The sequence below is a fragment of the Zootoca vivipara genome, chromosome 8, assembly GCF_965207765.1.
Source record: "Zootoca vivipara chromosome 8, rZooViv2.hap1.1, whole genome shotgun sequence".
Taxonomy (NCBI): Eukaryota; Metazoa; Chordata; class Lepidosauria; order Squamata; family Lacertidae; genus Zootoca; species Zootoca vivipara.
In genome coordinates this window covers 38,876,922-38,901,031 of record NC_142591.1, presented here as the reverse complement: position 1 = coordinate 38,901,031, position 24,110 = coordinate 38,876,922, and the positions used below count along the sequence as shown (strand labels likewise).

Sequence of the window (24,110 nt, the reverse complement as noted above, 5' to 3'; positions counted from 1 at the left end):
TAGAAGGCTTTTTCCGTCTGGTCTGTCTGTCTGTCTGTCTCTCTCTCTCTCTGTGTGTGTGTGTCTCCCTCTGTCTGTTTCTTTCTCTCTTTTACTTACACACACAGACACACACACACACACACACAGACCTTTGGGCTCTCAAATTTCAGCGGCGCCCCATGCGATGCTAAAATTCAGCACCCCTGCCTCTCGTGCTCTGTTCTACACCATTGTTGCAGCATCCCCTGTGGCACCAGGACCCAGCGCGGACAAACCAGTCGCACTGCCTTTAAAACCGTCTCTGCACATAACATGGAAGAGGAAGTAATTTCTAGAGGAGTGGTCTACAGAACAAGAGTGGGCCTGCAATGTCTAGAGGTCTGTATAATGCCATCTATAAAAGCTGCAGGGTCTCCACCACTATTCTACGGCTATGTGTGGAATCATAAACTTGATTTTCACCAAAAGACACAGTGAAAGGTGGTCTTTTCTTTTTTAACTTGTGTTGTCACAGCTTACCATAACTTTCCTTAAGGTATAGCGTTTGGATCGAATATCATCCATCAGCATCTCATATGGAGTGAGCTGATACTCTATGGGAAGAGGATTGAACTGACGTTCTTTAACTTTCTTCAGTTTCACACCATCTCGCAAGTCTCGCATGACCTGCACCCAAAACTGAGCCTGAAGAATCAAGAACATTAATATTTTTCAGAATCCATGATCAAATGTAAGCCCACTAAGAAAAATAACTAAGCTGATCCAAAACATAATGATCACTAGTTTAAATTAACTTTTATAACTTTTTCTTAATTGTGGTTTTAAACATAAAAATTTATAAGCTTTTATAGATATTATAGAAATTGTATAGATAATGTTTATAAATTTATGGTGTTTTTATTGTACACTACCACAATATGTTTAAAGAGTTGGAGGTTTGGAAACATGCTTATCAATAAATAAAAACACATGAACAGTAAAAACAAAACAAAAAACACTCCACAATCGTATACAATATTTGGCCACAATACTTAGTGTATTATTTACAAGGCAGTATTACCCAATCAGCAGTTTTTAAATCATCAAGATCAGAGTCATCAGTTCTTCCTCTGTCCATTTCCTGCATCTTCTTCAAATTCTGCAGGTTAAAATAAAAGGTAGATATGTTGCAATGAAACAGCAGCAGTATGGTCAGAATAGGTCAGAACCAGCACTTTCATAACCAAAAGAGGTTTAACACTAATGGAACGGCATCTTTGAATCTCAGCCAATATATTTGCAATGTGGGCAACAGATGATGAATAAAGTGGGGCCCAGAATCAAAATGGTAGAGACAGAGAAAGGAGGGGCACAGGCAAGAAGGTTAATGAAAGGGGTTACAGTTGTTGTAGTTCTCCCTTCTGGGTTTGATGTCAATGCAGGACTCCAATAATGGACTCTGGCTTATCAGTGTTGGATCAGTGGTTGCTAAAAATGTTGTTATCCATGACTTGATTCAGGATGACACTGCTGACCTGAGATCTAAGAGGGTGGTATCAGCCTTGAAGCATGTGCAACTGGCTAGCTGCTTCTAGGCAGTTAAATTTATTACCTTTAGAAGATCTATATGGTCTAACACTGGGGCCCCCAAAAGTGAAGTCTATAGGTTGAGAAGGAGGTCCTCTTTGGTGGGGTACCCATATACCTAATATGAAATGTATTTGAACATCCTGCCCTATCTCCAGGCTATTCACCATACTACTACTGCTGCTGCTGCTACTACTACTAATAATAAATAGCTGACATTTGTGTAACATTTTCAGATGTTAAAAGCACTTAACTAGTTGTAATATTTACCACAACCTTATAATCAACCACAAAGCTTAGGGCTTGCCGATCAGAAGGTCGGCGGTTCGAATCCCTGTGACGGGGTGAGTTCCCGTTGTTGGGTCCCAGCTCCTGCCCACCTAGCAGTTCAAAAGCATGTCAAAGTGCAAGTATATAAATAGGTACCGCTCCGGCAGTAAGGTAAAAGGGCGTTTCCGTGTGCTGCTCTGGTTCGCCAGAAGCGGCTTAGTCATGCTGGCCACATGACCTGGAAGCTGTATGCCGACTCCCTCGGCCAATAATGCGAGATGAGTGCCGCAACCCCAGAGTCGGTCACAACTGGACCTAATGGTCAGGGGTCCCTTTACCTTTACCTTATAATGAACCTTATATACTTGTAATATAAGGAATGAAATCTGTTCATCTGTTGTTTAAATTGGTTTATCACTAGATTTCTAGACCTGACCTTTTTAAAGGTACTTTATTTAACTTGATGTAATAATGTCATAATAGTCACAGTTTCTGTCAGATGAAGCCATGTGCATATGTCCCCCTTCTATTGTTTCCTTATTATTTCCTGCATCTATATATGAATCTTTCCACCAAGGAGATTTGATTGTACTCTGCTCTGCTTAACACTAGAAATCTCTGCACCACTGCCAATTGAAAGTTTTGTATAAATAATGTGACACGTTCCATTATAATTTCACCTAACTAAAACCTGAATTTCACTCACTGTTGTTTCGGGTAAATAAACTAACTTTTTGCTAAGAACATGTTGTAAAAAGCTGCTGAAAATTTAATGATCCCAGAAAAGGTTGGCATCTGTTGGGAAAGATAATACAGGGAAATCTCCCTTGAGATCATTTGAAAGCTTGAGCCATTGAGAGAGATTGTATTTCCTTCTTTATTTTAAAGAAGATTTGCTCAAGTTTTACTGCTTTCTATACAAAAGGACAGGTAATAGACAGTTTGGATGCTTGATGTGTAAAGTCTATTGAGTAAGCGTTTTGTTGTGCTGTTTGTATTACAGAATTGTAAAACCAATTCACCCTGACTGTTTTATTATGATGAAAAGTAATGAAAATGAACATTAGTGCACTAAGTTTCATGGCAAGAGGTTTAATGACATCACTACTTCCAGCAAATTAGTCATGTGCACAGTCAGCGTCTGCAAAAATTATGCAGAACAAGTTTCTACTGAACTCAATCTGGGGGGGAAAGGTTTGTAATTCTGAACAAAATGCAATGAGTGCACTTCCACAGCAGGCTCACCACACAAATTATATACATCTCTACACATTCTAGTTTTATCATATCAGCATGAAAAAATAGACCCTGTGGATGACATTGAACAGAAGTTGAATCCTCAAATGAGATTTGTTGAATTGACAGGAAATGGCTCATTCTTTATTGAACCAAAGGTCACTGCAGCATTAAATCATAGCGCACACTCTAAACCTCTCCAGAGAGCAGTTATTTTAAGAGCTTTCTGGTCACCACAAATTTAAGTCTATCAATGTTTTTAATAGACCACTTATAAGAGAAATGCTAAAAGCTGCAATATTAACTTCACTTACCTGGAAGTAAGCTCCACTGAATTAAGTAGGACTTACTTCTGAGTAAATAAGGTTAGGATTGTACTGCAAGTCACTGTCAAATCTCTGTCGTCAAAAGGCTAAAGTTACCAAAATCAGAGTGCCATTTTAATATCTAACTTTCATTCAAAATTTCTCTACTATATTTGCAAATGTGTGCTTAATATTAACTGTTCCACTATTCTATGAAAGCTCAGCATTTGTCTCATATTTAAGTATGTGCATATTTAAGTATTTGATCCCATTACATATTTCATTCACTCTTAGGGCTGGATTCAGTTAACCTGTTCCTCCAGTGGAAGCCAGCACAAGGATTCCTGCTAGTGCAATGAGGCTTTCCCCTCTTCCCAAGCATCCTCCATGCGTCACACAAATCTGCTCTGGAGGGTCAGGAAAACCCCCAGTACAGCATACAGTGGGAGGAGAGGGGAGATAATTCTGCTGGTCCAGCAGAAATGCTTGTAGTGATTGAACAATCTATTTATTGTTGTATTGAATTTCACCCTTAAATATTTAATTTTATCACAATGCCTGCATAATTAATTTGTGTTGTAGAGTAGATCCGATGGAATTAATGAACCTAAGTGATTAACATCAATGAATTTACTCTGAGTAGAACTAGCACTGAATACCACCCTTTATTTTTATTTAGCTGAGAGTTTCTTATGTGCAGTACCCAGATACTGAGCAAAGTTGAAACTGTAAGAGTATGAAATGAAACGAAATAGACAAGAGGATAAATCTGTTGAAACTGAAGAACAGAAATATTGTTGAAGAGGAATAACAAAAAGAAATAGGACCAGTTTGAATGAGCCACTGGGAAACCAGCTCCAGTTGCCCCCCCCCCGCCTCCCAGGAGGAGACAGAGGAAAAGGAAGGGCAAAACCACACACAAACTGCCCTGACTGGGGCACACAAATGAAGGGTGAGAATCCAGGAAGAGAAAATACATTGAGGAACCCAAAGAGTCCAATATACACACACAGCAGAGCATGGAAGAGGAGAGCAGACAAAAATAAGGAAAACCATTTACATATCACTATGGGAACATTTCATATCACTAGAAAGGTTTGAATATAGGAATATTTCCAGAGAGAGTAAAAGCCATAGGCAGAGTAGGTCTGGAAGAGGACAAGGAAAAGCTCTAAAAATCCTACCTATCAAGTCCAGTGGGAAGCATCATCATTACAACAGAATGGCCTCCAGCCTATTCTGGCAAAAATTACCTTTTTGACACACTGTGTGTACATATTAGTGTACAGAAGAACAAAACAAGTCTAAAAAATGAGTAAAGCAAACACTCATGACTTTTACCATGCTTACCTCTCTTGCACTTTTAATTCTGGCCAAGAATGTGTACAGCTCCATTGTTTCTGCAAATAGTGCCCGGCACACTGCTTGATAGTGATTTGGTGCATCTGATCGAGTTGGTAGATGAGCAGCACAGAGCTAGGGGGAAACAAATGTTTTAGTGATATAAGCATCATTGTTCTTGCTCTATTATTATTATAGTTACATTTGTATTCTGCCCTTCATCTAAAGATCACAAAGATCACAAAATATATAAAGCAAAAAACAAAAACAAACCAATAATGCCCTTCTTACAAACACATTTAAGGGCTATAGAATGTTCAATCAGCCAAAGGCATAGTTACAGAGAAACATTTTTGCTGGGCGTCTGAAGATACATAATGAAGGAGCCAGGCAACCCTCCCTGGGGAGAGCATTCCATAAATAGGGAACCACCACAGAAAAGGCTTGTTCTTTTGCTGCTGACCTCTGGGGCTCTGGTGGAATGGGCACACAAAGATTATGATTGCAGGGTCCAGGTTGGTTCATGTGTGGTCCTTGAGATATTGTGGTCCTGAGCCATTTAGAAAGAGAACCTAAAATGCCTGCACTTAAAATATTATCAAATACTGTATACAAATGTGTGCATGCACGCACCCACATACCATTTGTACTACCTACAATGCATGCTTATCATGTAATTTGATTATTCTATCACTTGGTAGACATGGAATAAGACTGGAATGTGATACGGTCTGTACATAAGCTGAATACAGTACAACAGGAGCAAAAAACAGAAGTGGAAGTGCTGCTTAACTAAATTTCTATGGGAAGTTTTTATTTTCAAACAGCTTCTGGGATGCCTAGAAACTGGGCTGCGGTGTTCAGTTTTTGCTTAGATCACTAAGAAGATTAGAGCATTTCCATCTACATTCAGAGGTCACATTATGTAAACAGGGGAGTCTTGCCAGCTTCTCTCTCTGGGTTCATTCTCATTTGAGTAGGGAGCACAACTCTCCCAGCCAGCCTGGTGCTAACAGAAATCACAACTATCAGGAAAGATCAAACAAAACTTCTGGCTCCATTTGAATGTACTTCATCAAGAGTGAAACCAAATTACAACAAAATATTCACAACTGACTGACTTCTCAGAGCTCACTTGGCTTCTAAATAAGCATTTTCAGATAAAGCCTTGAAATCTGCACCACAACAACTCAGTCTGTCTGGGATCAGAGTTCAAAAGATACATGCTTGCTTCCACTTCTAATCATCATGTGAAAAGAGCTGTATTACTGTTCTCTTTTCTCTAGAGAGTGAAAAAAATTCTTTCCCATGGGACCAAAAAGCCCAACTAATGACAATTCTCTGATTAAGCAGCAAAAATATAGCCTGAATAACGTCATGCATTTGCTGTAGAAGTGAAAGGTAAAACACATTCACCAAATCTCAATTTCAGAGGCAAAGTAAAGGCCTTATGTGAGCCCCTCACTTCAACCCTGGGAGATGGAAACATGCCATACACCCTCCATGTTGTGTATTTTTATTCACACGGTTAAAATCTATTTACTGGTCCTTGCCTTTCCTCTCTGATACTAATACAGTACCATGCTTTCAGACACACAGGCATTTGTGATAAGAAAATCAGGCAGCTGTCGCTTCCCTAAGTCATTTCTCTTCTTCTACATCGGGGTGGGGAACCTCCTGCTCCAGGCCAATCTTGGCCTGCCAGGAGGTCCAATTTGGCCCACAAGGCAACTTTATCCAAGGGTTTAATCCTGAATTGGCTGCATGCCCTGTTCCAAGCAGCAGGATTTAATCCCCACTCATTAGCTGATGAGCAGTAATTAAAGCGCTTCTCAAAAGCACTGCTTGAAACAGCTCCTGTGCTTCCTCTGTGTGAGAGAAGGCAGCAATGCAGTGGAGGAGAATAACCTGGTCTCCAGAAATGTTGTTAGACAGCCTTAGGGCCAAACTACGGTAGACAGGAGAACCATCACTGCTCTCCTATAATTAAATACAGTATATATATATATATATATATATATATATATATATATATATATATATGAGAGAAACTGCTTTATCCCTTATATACCCAGCAGGTCACTGTAGTATGTGGGAGAGCTTCTGCTGGAAATTCCAAAAACACCAGAAGCCCGCTCCACAGTGACTTGGAGCAGGACTTTTGGTGTAGTTTCCCACCTAAGGAGCAGCATTCTTGTCGAGATATGACAGGTGTCCACTATCTGCACTTTCTGGAAACAACTGAAGACACTTTTGTTCTTCACAGCTGGATGAAGGAAACTTTGCCACGGGCATTGATTTTATATTGTTTTGTTTTTTAAATACAGTACATCTACTTTTTGGTGGTTTCGTTATTGTGCATCACTTTAAGATGCTTGAATAGAAGATTAATCAATTAATAGTAATGAATTTTAAAAAGCCACAAGCATAAATTGGGGCAATGGCACAGGGTGGTGTTTGTGTGTCCCCCAGTCTAAATTGGCTACCCTACAAAGCTGTGTTTTGCCCCACAAGGGAAAATATACAGGTACCTTGTGGGAACTAGTTATAGTATACATGCAGAGTCTGAATTATTGTCATTCTTCTATTTTTTGATTTTTTACCACCCTTCACCATAAGGTCCCAAGAGGGGTTACAGCAATTTAAAATTCAACATGAAAAACATTTTAAAATGATCATTTTTGCATAACTCTTTACATTTTAAACTAGAAAAGAAGTATATGAGTATTTTAAAATAAAAATAAAATTGAGCTGACATTTTCTTTTCTATTTTTAAAAGTTTAAATATAATTAAAAAAGAATAAGTCTTGCAAGGAAGAAACAAATAGTACATGTTAGACACAATAGTGTACTGTATAGTAATAATCATACTTGGTAACGAATAAAGAGCAGGATAAAAATATACTTCCAAAACGCCCACAAATTTCATAAATAAATATGCAATAATTTACTCTAGAGGAGAGGCCTATTTTCAGAGCAAGGTAGCTATTATTAGAATGGCATATAAAATGAATCTACTACATAATGTTAAGCAAGCAAAATGTGCAGCCATATTCTATTGCTTTAGAATTCAGATCTGCAGTTTATATATCCTTATGTAAGACATTAAAATGCTTCTCAGTATGTAGGACATGTTTTGTCCTTTGCTAGATTGTTTTCTCAGCCAAAAGACAGATTTTGAATTGCATGACCAGATGCAAGTTGTTATTTTGCTTTTTATAAGACACCAGAACAACGGTACTTGTGTATGCATGGGATAACGCCTTACTTGTAAACCTTTTGTCTTGGGGGTTAATTTATTCTCTCCAATTCAATTAATAGGGTCTAGAAGAAAATACCAAAGTTTTGCGGAAGAAACTTCGGGGGGGGGGGGAGATCTGGTTATTGGCTTCCATTGTAACCATAATTAATACTGTGTTGGTACTTATAAACAATGTGTTGTCCAGGAATGACATGAAATCTTCAGACTTCCCTTGATACTCAGTGCCCTAAATATACTTTGTAGACTGAATGGCTTTAAACAGTGACTAAAACAAAGTCAGTCCTGGAGAAAAGGTGGAGAACAGTGGAATCAAATAACATGACATTTTGTTTCAGATTGTAGCTCAGTGTAGCACTTCGCAGGGATAATGCATTCTCTGTGTGGGGGAAGGGATTAACCACCTGGGAGATAGCAGATGGTGTATGGACCCTCTTAAGAGGATCCAAAAGAAGCCGAGCCTAGCATTACCTCAAGGACACAGCTGCGTAGAAACTGCTATGGTAGGGAATGTATAGTAACATTGTGGTTAGTGGCTGAGATTAATTACTAACTTGGTCAAAGAACTAACATGGCCCTTTTTTACACTGAAGTCTCTGACTGCATTACTGTGCACAGCTAAACATACTGATAATCATTTCCTATACAGCATCTACTACAACAACTAAAAGCACAGCATGGGTTAAACTGAGAAGCTTTGAGTTTGAGAAGGTTTGGAAAGTCCCAGGTAACCCTCCCCCCCCCAAAAAAAGAGGGACTAAGGGCTCACCCACACTGTCTAGGGCACAGGTCTTGGATTTCTGTGTCCAAGTGGTGGTGGTTGTTGGGTTTTTTTGTACTGCTGCTTTTTCCAGGAAAGCCCACTATTTACTGCTGACTCAGAACAAACGGTTGGTCAAAAAAACACACAAAAAAACCCTGCTCAGACATGGACCTAGAAATTCCAGACCTATGCCTAGAAAGTGCAGCAGAAAAGAAGTGTGGATGAGTCCTAAGAGCTGGATTCAGACTTGCATTTAGCTGAGTTCTGCTTGTGCTGGAGGAAGGAAGCCAGGAAGTGGAATAGTGTGAGGCACTGCAAGGACAAGGAAGAATAAATGAAGCTTGCCTCCTCACACCATTGGTCCTACAGGAAACCACTGATGGGTAATGACCCCTTCTGCTCACAGGCAGTATGGATCCAGCCCTATGAAACTGTTACCTGTTATGTTGTGGATGTTTTTTATGGGTGCTTTATTGTTAATTGCTTCACAGGAAACATATTATAAATGAAATGAATGAACGAATGAATTATATGGTTTATTGTTAAGATTTGATCTGAAAGGCAAAGATTTCAAGGTTAAAAAATAAGCAAAGTCACAATGGCATTTATTAGGGTTGCCATATTTCAAAAAGTAAAAGTTGTTGAGGCTTTTGTTAGGAAGAGCCTAAGCTTTTTTAAAAAAACAAACCAAAAATAGTGATTTTAGTGTTGTCATACATCCGGGTTTTCCATGACATTTTGCCAATTCAGCAAAATTCCTCCCTACGACATTTTTACACCCAAAAACCAGGAAATGTCAGTATGCTTGTGTTATGTGAGCATTAGGGTCTAAAAGAACAAACCCCGAATCAGCATGCCACTGCTGTAATTTGTGTGTTATTGGGTCACTTCCAACTCTATGATTCTATGTGATGCCCATTTTTTCTGTTTTAAAAAAAGGTTTCTGAACATTTAATACTGCAGCCAGTCTGCATCCAAGTCAATGGAGCATGAAGCTTCTGCATGCAATTGTGTACTTGATTTGGCCTTGGAGAATGTCTGAAAGAGCAATTTTAGTAGAGTGATTTTTGCTGGAAAACAAGGACATTTTACTGTGAATCCAAAGCAGCCTCAACTTCATCTGCAACCTGCAATATTAACAGTAGACTACATTGCAAGACCACTGTAAACTGCTTTCCCCCAGCATGCCCATCCAACATACAAAGGAGAATGTAGTCTTTTCCTCCTCCTTTACTGCAGTCTGAAGAAAATCCTCCTTCTGAAATTATTATTCCTGTTAGCACCAAATGGGGATTTCCTCCCAAAGGAAAGAGCAGTTTCCAAGAAACAATATTCCCTCAGGACACAAAGCAAAGGAGAAAAGGGATTAAATTCCCCTCTTCAACTGGTGCAATCCCAATAATGGTCAGCTCTCCTTTACAGTGGATGGTCTATGCATTCCAATTGTGTGCACTAAATGCACACATTTAATGCATTTAATGTCATGCTTAGTTCCCCCTAAATTTTTTAGACAATAAGGCATGTGTCCTCAGCAGAGATGAGCTTAATACTGAAAGGATTCTGAGATTAACTGGAATCATTAGGGCTCCATTCTTCTCAAATTTACTTAAGAAATAAGGATAACAGAAGCAAAACAGGTTTGCACTGGCAGACTAATATGTGGAATTTTCCACAATGTGAGTGAAAACTTGGATCTCCAACCTCAGAGCAGAATCAATTGGACTGTTGTCTACTGTAACCAAAGGAAGAAACACTAGAACACAAACTCTATGCTAAGAGGTACAGTTTTCTATGTACTTCTACAGCACAATGATTTAAAATCATGTTTGCATAGGATGCCATTACAAACAGAAATCAAGTTTAAACTATCATGCAGATAATATGAATCATTCAACAAAATACAGGATGGAAGGTGGTGGTGAACAACAAGAACTAGAATTGAGAACAAGAACTAGAACAAGAACTTGCTAGTTTCAAGTCTCAAAATCATAATTCAAAGGTAACTAATGCTATAATGTGCTTCAAAAACAATAATCTGGTGTATATTTCCTTTCTACAAAACACACAACTATTGTTTCCAATAAAAAAAACCCCAGACTACACAGTCAGCAAATGTAATACCTAAAAGGTGAAGTAAATTCTGAAAAATAAGTCTGAACAGCTTATTCTGATAAGTTTTCTTTCTGTGGTTACTAACAATTGTGGAAGCATATCAGATAGTATGCTTCCAGTGAAGCTGCAAATTTAAGGCATACCTAAAGAATTAAGCCAGAAACAAGAGGAATGTTAAATGCCGATGGTTGACATTTCCATGGATGACATTTCCATGGACAATTATTGTTGGCCATTCTGTGATAGACAGTTACTTAAGATGCAAATATTTCATGATCACCCATTACTTTCACAAGAATGTATTTTATTCCCACATTATCTGTACATCATGCCTGGCTTCTGGAGACTTTCCAACTCAAAGTGTGAAAAGGAGAAGTTCCATAACACTGCCCAGACTCCTGTTGTATTACTGATGGATTTATAAATTTCTGTTTGCTTTGTCATTCTTTGCTTGTTAACTGTTTTTACTGCAATGTATACAGCAGCTATGACTTTGCATCGCACAAGCTATTCAAGAACAGCTGAATAATGTATTTTGTCCTTATTTACTGAAAAAGGAAAATTAATATACCGTGGTACATCGGCTTAAGAACTTGATTCGTTCTGGAGATCTGTTCTTAACCTGAAACTGTTTCTGTTCTCATCCTGAAGCAAAGTTCTTAACCCGAGGTACTATTTCTGAGTTAGCAGATTCTGTAACCTGAAGCGTCTGTAACCTAAGGTACCACTGTACATATTTCAAATAAAATGTTAATCGCTCTGTCAGTCATAGTGGCAAACATCAGAAGACTATTAATTGTGTTACTTTTCCAATTTCTGTGATTTTCTCTAGAGCCGCTCTTTAATCAGCACAGCTAAAACTTTAAGGACAGTAAAGTCTATGCTCAGGGATGAAAAGAAGAGATTGACTTGCTGATCCTCAGCTCAGATTATTTGCTGTCTTATCCAATTTGCCTGGGTGGATTTAACACCATCATGCTGATAGTGAAACTGAAAGATGCAACCCATTCCACAGTGTACTTATTAGTGTTAAAGTCTGGACAGCAAAGGTGTTTGTACCATGAGATGAACTCACAGACAGATCAGATCAGCTTTGGAACTGATCAGTACAACTTGTCTGTCTGAAAGACAGGCACTTCATTCTGCTTTGCAATTACCGGTAGGTTTGTTTTGACAAGTGGCTATAACACTGCTATGTCACTAAGGGCCAAACTAGGTAAAACAATGAGGTCTATCTGATGTCATCTTTCACATTTTTTTACATTAAAAACAGTGGTGTGGAGGCTTAACTTAACTATTTTAAAAAGCTGCCATCTCCCTGCACAGGAACATATCAGCACATCATAAAAAGACAACTGCAAATATTAGTTCCCAATCACAATGCCTTTCAAATACATCATAGAGAAGTGTTCATATCTACTTCACAACCAAGAAAGCTGAATGCTGGAAGATTCAGGACAGATATAATAAAATATTTCCTCACACAGTGCACAAGGAAATTGCTCCCACAAGATGACCTCCAACTTGGATGCCTTTAAAAGGGGATAAGACAAATTCACAGAGAATAAGGACTATCAGTGGGCTAGTAGCAATGATGGTTATGTTCTTCCTCTCTGCTGTCATAGGCAATATACCTCTTAATACCAGTTGCTGAGGGCCTTTTTGTGGGCCTCCCATAGGCATCAGGTGGGCCACTGTGAGAACAGTGCTAGACTGGATGGCATCTTGACCCGATCTAGTTGGACTCTTAGGTTTTTAAACAATCTTGAGATTGGGATGTTTTATTGCCACCCTAGGCACTATTGGGAGGAAGGGATAAACAAACAAACAAACAAACACACACAAACAAATGTTCTGATGTGAGAATAATTTTGCAATAGCAATCAATTCCCTTTACTGATAATATTTTTGAGTACTACCAGTAGCTACATTACTCTCAGCAGCATATCCCTTCTTACTTTAAAATCAGGAAGGAGAGGTGGTTTAGTTCTCCATACAGTGGTACCTTGGGTTACAGATGCTTCAGGTTACAGACTCCACTAACCCAGAAATAGTACCTCAGGTTAAGAACTTTGCTTCAGGATGAGAATAGAAATTGCACAGCGGTGGCGCAGCAGCGTCGGGAGGCCCCATTAGCTAAAGAGGTACCTCAGGTTAAGAACAGTTTCAGGTTAAGAACGGACCTCCGGAACGAATTAAGTTCTTAACCTGAGGTACAACTGTATATTGTTTGAGACATAAACAGAAAAGGTGTTGCAGCCAAATTTAATTTAGCCCTCAGTTTTCTAAAATACTTTTTATTGAGTTCCTGGCCTCAATTTCTCTCAGTGAGAGGCTGACTGAGATTTCTCCCCTCAAACAACCCCAACATTCAGTGCATATTTTCAACCAAGGATTTATGCTGCAACTTGCTTCTTCTCTGTCAGTATCTGCACGAAAAGCATGCTGGCAGCAAGACAGCAGTGCAGAGCTCCTAGTTAATGTCCTGCCAAACAAAAAAACTAGAGAAAGTAATCTTGAATATCCAATTTGCCAACTCAAACTCCCAAAGGAGCTACACTGCATTTCAGTTTGAAAAGCAAATTTGCCAAATCAGCTGCTGTAGCTGCAGTGGCACAAACTGACTGAACAGGCCTCTTTGATTTGCAGCTGTAGTAAGTTCTTTTTTAAAATTAACATGTATGATTGGGTAGTTATTAAACAACTTTCCCTGATGTATCTAAAATGCTACCTGCAAAATTCCCCACTATAAGAAACATGATTTGAGAAATAATCTTCTAAGTCAACAAAACCCATGAATCTGCACTGTTCTGACAGGGCCAGCCCTAAAATGAGGCAGAGTGAGGCAGCTGCCTCTGGCAGCAGATGCTGAGAGCTATGAGTGCCACATGACCTGCCCTGTACTCCCTATGCTAATCTGCTGCCCTCAAGCGCAGTTCAAGACACTGTCCTTTCACCAATATTGCATCAAGATTCAGCTTCCAATCCAACTGGCTTCTTATGTGCCTTGGGGGAGGGCACCACTTTCTCCTTCGCCTCAGGCAGCAAAATGTTTTGTACTGGCCCTGCGTTCTGAACAAAGTGGACAGAATACAAGCTTGTGGGATGGTAGCTAATCAAGTCTTATTTGGTATAGACAAAGCAAAATCAATGGGCAAGTCAACTAAGTGCATTGATTCCAATGGTCTACTTTGAGTATGATTTAATTGGCTATAACCCTACACATACACATGAGAGAGAAACATTGTTATTAAAAATAATGATAAAATCTAATATAAAGTTAGAAATTCCATAAGGAATAGTATTTCCTCTCAACTCATTTCCATTGAAAATATCACCTACGAGCTTGAACTCTTTTAAAATTTATGAGCCATCTAACTTTCAACCTGACCTTGCTTTACGAAACATATCTCTTAAAGTTAACAGTTAACAACCAAAACTAATGGTGGCTCACAGAAACTGCAGTTTGACACAGTTGATAGAGAACACAGAATTTCCCCTTTGAACAATGAAGCAAGAAAATTGCATAGCATAATTTCAGGAGTTTTCTTAACATAACAATGCAAAGTACCCATTATGGTTCATTAAAGTGAAACTGTGTTTAGGATATGACAAGGTTATATATTCCAAGTACCCAATGGCTTAGGAAATGCATTTTTAATGGGAAACGAATCCTTTTTTGACATCAATGAACAGTAATGCACTCAAACTTTTATAAAACATTTGCTTCTGTCAGCAACGGATTCTGAAAGCACTTTTGAATATTAGCAGAGGGAAAGGGGGTCTGGAAATTGTTAAATAAATATACAGCAACTTCTTCAGACTACTGAAGATTTATATTGCAATACTGTAAAGCTTTAAGATCAATGTGTCAAGAGGTTTGAGTTAGATTAGCAGGACTAGAAATATAATTCAAATTTATGGCTGACCTGAATACTTTCAGTTCTAAAAGTCTGTATAAATAATATTAAATAAATTTGTATTGAGGTTTTAAGTATCTGAAGTTTTACATCAAACACTGTGGGTGTATACTAATATCCAGAAACAGATAAGATAGTCAGAGCTTAATCCATCACACTACCAGCAGAGTCGTGCTCAATTTGTCATGCAGGAATTGCAGATACTCAAGGTTACCAAGATCTCTTCACCTACAGGTGGAGCTTTTTATGGTTACTCAGTAACATGGCGTTGTGCATATGCTCATGTTATTCTTTGCTTCATCATATATCCCAGACATGAGGCCATCCTCAGAGGCCCAATTCTAGGGCTGATCCATGGTTATCTGTACAACTGGGAAAGGTATAGGTAACTGGTGTGTTTCAGTAGCAATCACCCATATGAACCTGTCAGAAAAGTACATATAGTCACATGCATTTCTTTAATGCAAAGTAAATGTTAACATGAACATACAGATTGATGTATTAATCTTTCCCCCCATCACTGAAGGTGTAAAAGAGGAATTATCCATGCCTGACTGAGCGAAGGTAAACTGACAACACTAAATAAATACAGTAGAAAAAATCATATCCACAAAGCTGCTACTCCCTCTTCAACTGTTCTGTATCTTGCTTCATTTGAATCTGTCATACATAAAATATGTAGTATCAACATATTTTGGTGGTAAAGAAGATTGGTCTGAGTTCAGAACTAAAGAGCCAACTCTCTTCCCCACTATTCCAGCTCACTCCATAGCCCATACATATGTAGTAGGCTTTACTCCTTCCTGAGGCCGACTGTAAAGATGCTATCTAGAACTAAAAAAGAGAAAGAGAGAAAAGGGCATGGATGTGTGGAAGGGCAGCAAAGTAGCCCACATGCCTCCAACTATCTTCCTTACAGTGGTACTAAATTTGTTGTACATGCCTTCAGTAATGAATTTGTTAATAAAATAGAACTGACACAAATATCACAACTCAAAAAATGCCATTAGATACTACTACAGTGCAATGCTGCAAAGTGCTACTCAATTGCTGCCACACAATACATGCATTAAGATGTTAATCTGGTTCAGATATGCAGACTTCTCTGTTAGGAGATTGTAGGAAAGTGGAATGCGGGAAGGTGTGTGGGTTGGGGAGAAAATTACATCAATGCAGTGGTGAAATTCCTAAAAGCATTAGCATTGCAGTTATCGCATCGGTACTCTAGACAAGCTGTTGAATAAAAAACAGAACAGAGACAAAATAACATTCTCTGTCCCTTTAAATACATATATTTGAAGAATAGTAGGTTCAAATCAGCAAGCAAATAGCTTATGGAACTTCTACCAGCAAATGAGAATGATCTGCTATGAGTAAGGATGCAATCCTAACAATAGGTTCACAGCTCTGTCATATTAAGCTGGCATAAATAACCAATCCTGGCTCAGACAGAGATACTCCAGTATAACTTTCTCATTGTGGTCCAGCTGGGGCTAAGCCGACTGACCTGAGACTGGCTGAACTTATGCCAGCACAAGCCCTGAAAAATGGGCATTCCAGGTGAGTAGCAAGGGCAAGACCAGGCAAGGGAAGACTTATGCTGGATCCTAACTCCGTTTAGCTTGGTTACGTGACCTGGCAACCCACTGGAACATACATCAGCAAAAAGAGTAGTGCAAATCAGATGCTATTTTAAAGGCTTGTTTTCCCTTTGCCAGGCTTCTGGATAGAGTTTGGATCAGGCATCCCCAAACTTCGGCCCTCCAGATGTTTTGGACTACAATTCCCATCATCCCTGACCACTGGTCCTGTTAGCTAGAGATCATGGGAGTTGTAGGCCAAAACATCTGGAGGGCCGAAGTTTGGGGATGCCTGGTTTGGATCTTCTGGTGCACTTTATGCTGACTTAACTTAAAGTGGCTTAATTACACTGGCTCCCCATATTTAGGACTACTCCCTAAGAGAGGGTGTCACAAGTACATAATCTATAACCAGATATAAATATGCTTTAGCAGCACACTATCCCTATAAACGGTGTTTCCGTGTGCTGCTCTGGTTCACCAGAAACGGCTTTGTCATGCTGGCCACATAACCTGGAAGCTGTACACTGGCTCCCTTGGCCAATAGAGCGAGATGAGTGCCACAATCCCAGAGTCAGTCACGACTGGACTTAATAGTCAGGGGTCCCTTTACCTTTACTATCCCTATGAAGGGTGTAGCAAAAACAATACCACAAAACTAATTACACAGATCTCATTGTATGAAAAAACTGTGGACAAATGGTATTTTTATGTGCAGCATAGCAAGGCACTCAAATATACTACTGTACAAATATAAATAAAATGCCTGAAGGCCAATGAAGTTCAAACAAGACACACTAGTAACAGACCCACAAATTAAAACTGGGTTGCAGTAAAAGCTCTATAAAAGTGAGAAGTCAGACCGGGAGAAATTCAAAGAGCAGAAGGAACAGATAAGAAGAGGTTGCTGAACACCTTCCCTCACTTTCCCTTTTCCCTGGAACCTCTTTTCCAGAGCTATTTCCCCCTCCTGTCGGACTTGGAGGTTACTTCCAGACCACCTGTTTCTTGAATCATTCATCCTAGTTTGTTTGGGGAGATCAGACAATGTGGCTATTTATTGAGCATTCATTCTAATTTATTATTTCATAAAATTTACGGTATATATTGCTTGACTGTAGATAAAATCTCAAAGCAGTTGTTTGAAGGGAGATTAGACAATGTTGCATCAAGCAAATGCTTCCCCACATTTTCCAGTACATCTCCCCATCACTTTCCCTTATGGCAAAAAGTCCAATTTTGGAAGGAATTGGGTTTGCTGTACAAGTTCTCCAAATCAACTTTAAATGCATGCACTGAATTTGCCACTAAGTGACTGAATCACACCTGAATATAGTGACAGTCTGGAAGCACTCTGAGACTGGAAGAAACTCTCACCAGCGAGTTGGAGAGAAGTGGTTCCTCAACCTTCTTTCATATGTTCTTTTTGCATTTTAAGCCACCTACTTCATTCCTGTTCTATAGGAAACTGGCACAATCAGTTAAAAAGCACACAAAAATACATACATAAATTCAGGCACCAGGCAAAAACATGTAACAAAGGTGCCAGGCAAGTCTCCCTCCACAAGTGGGGAGCCACTGCAGGAAAGGCTTGTTTTCAAGTCATAGAGGAGACACACGAAGAAGGGCCTCTGATGATGATCCATAATAACACCATAGCATGTCACAGGAATCTACACCGTGTCCTTATACAGTTTTAACATCCACAAAAGTCTAGAATTATCAGCAAATTTCATGTGAGAAATAAATCTTTTTATGCAAGGTAGCTATGACCCAATGAAGTACTAAGGTGCGCATGGAAGTCTATTGCAATCGAAAGAGTTAAGCAAACATTATGTATGTTGGAGATAATGTGATCAGTGTTTGAACTACAACTGTTAGCATTGCAGTTAAAAGGTACTAAACCAGGCATAGGCAAACTCGGCCCTCCAGATGTTTTGGGACTACAACTCCCATCATCCCTAGATAACAGGAACAGTGGTTAGGGATGATGGGAATTGTAGTCTCAAAACATCTGGAGGGCCGAGTTTGTCTATGCCTGTACTCAACAGTATAAATACAAATACCAGATAACCAGACTGTACCTTCATGACATCGCGATAAGACTGTATAACTTCAACGTCTCCTTTGTCATTTTCTTCTTCTACTCCTTCATCCAGAGCCTCATAACCTTCATCTTTGCTCCCATCAGCTTCTACTGTGTTGGTCATATGATCAATAAGCTGTTCCAAGGGAGGGCTTAGCTCTCGCTCTTCATTCTCTTTCAAGCCATAGTCCAGTGCTTTATAAATAATAATTCCCAATGATTCTATTACCTGAAAAGAAAGATTACATCATTTTAGATATATTGGTACTAATATTTTGCTACTGGTAACTGCTCCAATATCAATCATGAAATACATTTTCTGCTATATCACAGTTAAACAGGAAGATATAAAATATAGCACAAAAATGTAAATATCACTATTAATGAGATGCCAATATTCAAACTCTCTAAATCCTGCTCCTTCTGATGGTTGTTTTGAAACCACAAGAAAAGAATGAGGTATGTTAGTGTATGCATTTAATGTTTACACCTTGAACACTGAGACAATGTAACAATGCTGAGCTTATTAAGGTAATAAGAAATAAGATGTACAGTGGTACCTCGGGTTACAAACACCTCGGGTTACAAACACTTAGAGTTACAGACTCCGCTAACCTGGAAGTAGTACCTTGGGTTAAGAACTTTACCTCTGGTTGAGAACAGAAATCGTGCGGCGGCAGCACAGCGGCTGCGGGAGTCCCCATTAGCTAAAGTGGTATCTCAGGTTAAGAACAGTTTCAGGATAAGAACGGACCTCCGGAACGAATTAAGTTCATAACCAGAGGTACCACTGTACACTATAATTCACAGAAAACAAATGGTTACATTTTTTATATTGCATGTTCAGCAAACAGGGTGCTGCATACTTTAATATTAAAATGTACGTAGTATGACTTTTACTGAAGTAACAGCCTTTGTGCCATTTCAGCAGCAGCGACTCTTTCTATGGGATTTCCCCTGCAGGGCCAGTCCACTCATGAGGCAAGGTGTGGTGACTGCCTCAGGTGGCAGAACCCACAGAGGCACCAGATTCCAATCTAGAGCTTTATTCTTCCCCTTGTTCCTGATGTAGATGTTCACTCACCCCTTCCACTCTGGTGGGAAGGGGGGCACCATTTTGTGGTTTGCCTCAGGTGCCAAAATGTATTGGGCCAGCCCTGAACCTGTGCACCCCAAACGGAAGAGGGGAAAGATCCAGAATGGGTCCCTACAGCCAAGTGGGGACACCCAGAGGCATACATTAAAAACACAGTTTATTACCATTATTATTAGAATTCCAGACTCACTTGCAAAAGCACACTGCCCCAAAAAACCTACAGGATTATGGGGTGGTCAGGAAACAAACATGGGTAGCAGAAAGTAGCCTGCAGAAGCAAGCTTTTAGGAATTGGTAGCCTAAAGAAGAACTTCAGTGCTCTTTCTGTTCTCCAGCTAGGATCTGAAAGTGATGGGGTTGTGACAAATTGGATTTGGAAGACATGTACTTTCAGTTGAACATCTTCCAAGTCCAGTCTTCCTCTCATAATAGGAAATGACATCATGGGCTGAAGGGGTGAACAAGCCCACATATTCCAGTCCTGAGCAACTTGATCTCAGCTATGAACATGGCTTCCTAGGACCCTATCCTGAGCCCAAGATAAGCAACTACAGTGGCTTCAAGGTTGAAACAAAATAATTGCAGGTGCTGAACATCTGCCATTGCAGCCCTTCTGTTCAAGCCAAGAAGAGAGATTGTGCTTGATTCCTCTGTAACCACTATTTTATGGACAGCTGGCACTGATATTTCACTCTCTCTGCTTCAGTTGCATTCTTCCAGCTGAGGGATGGACGTGCCCCAAACCACACCTTCTTTTGCTACAACTGACCTGCTTAATGGCAGGCTTGGTCTGGAAACATCTAGTTGGCACATTTTTCTGTTTGGTTTAATAAAGGTCATGGACAAATGAATTATTTTTAGAAGAGTAATATGAGAAATATTGGTGTTTTAATTCCCCTGATAACTTTTACTTTTTGTCACTCTGTTCCAGTAAATGTTATTGTTTATAGCCAATGGCCATCTACAGCATGAGCACAAATCACACAACTATAAAACAAAAGACATTTCATCCACCAGACCAGGACAAATTCTACAAGGTCCAGAATTTAAAAACATTCATTCTAGTCAGCATCCCTGGGGTTTGGCACTTGCACTATCCAGAAAGGTTGCCCTTATTTTTCTTGCCACTAGTGCAAACAGTGCCACCCTATAGCTGATGCATTTATGTGATTGCCAGTCATATCACAGACAGTATATGATTTCTAAAATGAACTTTAAAAAACTATTTTTATTTTTCAGTCATTTTGAAACACGTGTTAATGTTTATAACGCATGCCATCCTCCCACACTTATTACATATAATAGGGCATTGTCTATGTGCTTGCCCTCTTCCTGAGCTTGTTCATGTTCATAATTAAAGTGACAAAGCTCCAAGGCATAGCTGTACTTATAAACATTAAAAAGGCTGTTTTTCTGCCACACTTGTAATTATCTGACTTTTCCTTGGAGCTGGTCATCTCTTTATAAGTCTGAGGCCCAAATGAGTCTGCGGTCAAGAAGAGTCAGAGTAACTAGCTCCAAATATCTTTGTAAGTTTCTAAGGAGTGGGATATCATCTATAATACAAGTACTCTTCACCCTGCCGTGTTAAAGGACCTGCCAAGTTCTGCTACACTTGATTCTTATGTTGTTTGAAAACTAAGGCTGTGTATGTGCCATACATATAAGCACATACCACCACACCCAAAGGAATAAAATGAACTGTAGTTTGTTAAGGGTGCTGGGAATTATAGCTCTGTGAGGGGTAAACTACAGTTCTTAGGATTTTTGGGGGGGGGCTTAATGTATGGTGTGCACACTGCTTAAGTTTTCTAAATTGCAGAAAAATTATACCACAGCAAAAGCAGTCAAAAACAATTTATTAAAACCAATCAAAACATTCTTCTGCCTAGCCCTCCATGTATCCGTTATACATGTCAAAGGAGGTAGCAGGCAGGCCAGTCCCACATACTATGTTTGTGCATCCAGCAGACTATCAGAAATGAGAGTATAAGCAAATAATCTCTCTTTTATAATAGTCTGTTTAATATGCAGGCATTGGTGTTGGGACCAGAGAGCACACAGGTGTTGGCGAGGTCAACAGGCACAGTTCTGCTTCTGCTTCCACAAATATGCTGCAGAAGTGAAGAGCCCTACAGCATAACTGCAACAGAGAAAGAGAAACTTTTCTGTTAGCATTTTTCTAACCTCATATTTCTCATCTTCTGCTTCCACAGTAGCTTCAGAATTAAGAAATATTCTTTCTCCATGGTTAATTTCTATGTGAAATATTCTAACCTATACTGATTAAAATGTTTTCGTTAATGGATAGGACAGGAGTTTAAGAAAAATCAAATGAGATACTGCTGCCTGAAGATTCATCCTAACTGAAATGTCCCTATGACTGCCCCTGAAGTCACAGCAAAGGAAGAAATAATGTCCTAAAGTCTCTCCTCAGTATGCCATCAGTGTAGTTCTATAAATGGTAAAAGAAGTTCCTCCACCCTCATATTTCTACAGATATTAAAAGGTTTCCATGTTGTTCCATGTTCCATGTCGTTGTTGTTTAATAACAGAGTTAACTTCCATTTAGGAGTGTTTTCATGCATTCACAGGTGTGTGATAAAACACTACAGAGGAACAAGTCACACAATCCAAAGAGTCAGATTCAGGTTGTGGTCCTATGTACATTTACTTGAGAGTTAGTCCCACTGAATTAAATGGGGCCAATTGACAATGTAATCCTATATACTGTATGTCTATTTAGAAGTAGATGTGTATAAGATTACAATGTCATTTCGAATGTCCATGACATTGCTATGCAGTGGTGCAGCAAAAAAACTGCTAGCACATTTGCGAAGCTAAGCCAAGCCGATACAGTTTCAAATTGGATGGGGGACTGCACTGAGATTCCTGTAATGCAGGGGGTTGGTCTAGATGACCTTTGGGGTTCCTTTCAACTCTACAACTCTATGATTCTATATTAAAAGACTTATTTAATGCATCACTGAGATAACAATTTACCTCTCCCCATATGAACTGGATCCTGCAATCATCATTTGAGGCCCTTTTTCATGTGTCTCCTCCATGAGAGGTCCAGAGGGCGGCAAAAGGAGAACAGGCCTTTTCTGCACTGGCTCCCCATTTGTGGAATGTTCTCCCTGGGGAGGCTCATCTGACACCTTTGTTACATACTGTTAGGTACCAGGCAAAAACATTCTTCTTATCCCATACCTTGGGCTAATTAAACAATCTATGGCCTTTTAAAACTGTTTATGTGTTTGGGGGGAGCATTGTTTTTGTTTGTTACGATGGTATGTATTTTCATATTTCTATATTGTAAACTGCCCTGTGATCCTTGGATGAAGGGTGGTGTAGTAATTTAATAAATAAATAAATAAATAAATAAAATAAAATAAATACATTTAGTTTATTCCAAAGCCAAAATAATCAAAACAGCAATTCCAGTAGCACAGACATTATTCTCTTTGTTGGCACATCACTTTTCTTCAACATCCTTGAGAACAGTATGCACAGGAGGAATTAATCTTTGTTTAAACTCTTCAGTTGTAGGACTGTAAATACTTCTATTTGGAAAGTACTCACGTGAACTCCCTCAGTAAACCAAGAAACAAGTTTTATTAGAAAGGAGGAGTCAGGAAAATATTTAAAGTGCATTACTTTCTTGGTTTATTACCTGTTTAATGCTTACTATGGTACCTATTTAATGATGAATATTAAGCCAAGAGTTCAAACGAAAGTTAACCTGTGTAACTATACCTCAGAGAATATTCAGGGCACAAAGTCTGTAGATTACATTTTCTCATAAATGTTAGCAAATAGAAAATAATGCAGTCAGACAATTAGAGTGTTTCATCTAGTGCAAAGTTTATTGACATATTTTTTCAGTGTCTGTGCAACATATATCTATGCTAGCACTAACTACTACAGAAAGCGAATCTTTTGGGAGATAAACATATCTTGTATCCCTTTTTAAGGTATGTCTGCAGTGGTTATAATTCCTAGTATTACTGTTAGTCCAAACTGAGTGCAATGAGCTGACATATCGGTCATTATATCATACCGTATCTTTAAGGTGCCGCTGGAAGGAATTTTTTTATTTTGTTTCGACTACATCAGACCAACACGGCTACCTACCTGTAACTAATCATATCATGAATTAGCTGAGAAAATGCAACAAGCTGTGGCACAACCAAACAAGGATATTCAGATTGTTGACAGGCACAGGAACCTATCTGTACTGGATCACAAAAAAGTAGTGATGCTACCAGTGCTATTTACACTCAAATGCACAAAGTCACATTATTCATAAACTAGTGTGTCTGTATCCTTTATCAGGCAATGAAGAATGTGGAAACTGGCATAATCTTGTCTCCAGGACATACCACCTTTACAGTTTTTAAAAGCAGATTGGTAGATATGTACTTGCAAATATACCATTTCAATGTCTCCTAAAAATCCACAAGTGATGGGATAAGATCTTATTCAGTAGTAAGGCAGAACATAAATTTGCTCCTTGTTCTGCTGAACAACAAGAAATTTTAAGTCCAAAAGAGTTTAAAAACCATGATCTGTCTACTTGGGAAAGTGAGGA

At 39.1% G+C, this 24,110-nt stretch overlaps 1 protein-coding gene across 3 annotated transcripts in view; it reads right to left on the bottom strand.

Annotated features, from left to right (window-relative positions):
• SPIRE1 (spire type actin nucleation factor 1) overlaps positions 1-24,110 on the bottom strand; it is an 82,835-nt gene that overhangs the window by 37,583 nt on the left and 21,142 nt on the right. For all 3 annotated transcript variants that reach the window (XM_088675315.1, XM_035125596.3, XM_035125597.3), the window contains exons 3-6: positions 18,419-18,649; positions 4,710-4,835; positions 1,043-1,120; positions 502-666 (exon numbers count right to left, since the gene is read on the bottom strand). In XM_088675315.1, coding sequence (XP_088531441.1) covers positions 502-666; positions 1,043-1,120; positions 4,710-4,835; positions 18,419-18,649 — 600 coding nt within the window. The remainder of the gene's footprint in view (positions 1-501; positions 667-1,042; positions 1,121-4,709; positions 4,836-18,418; positions 18,650-24,110) is intronic.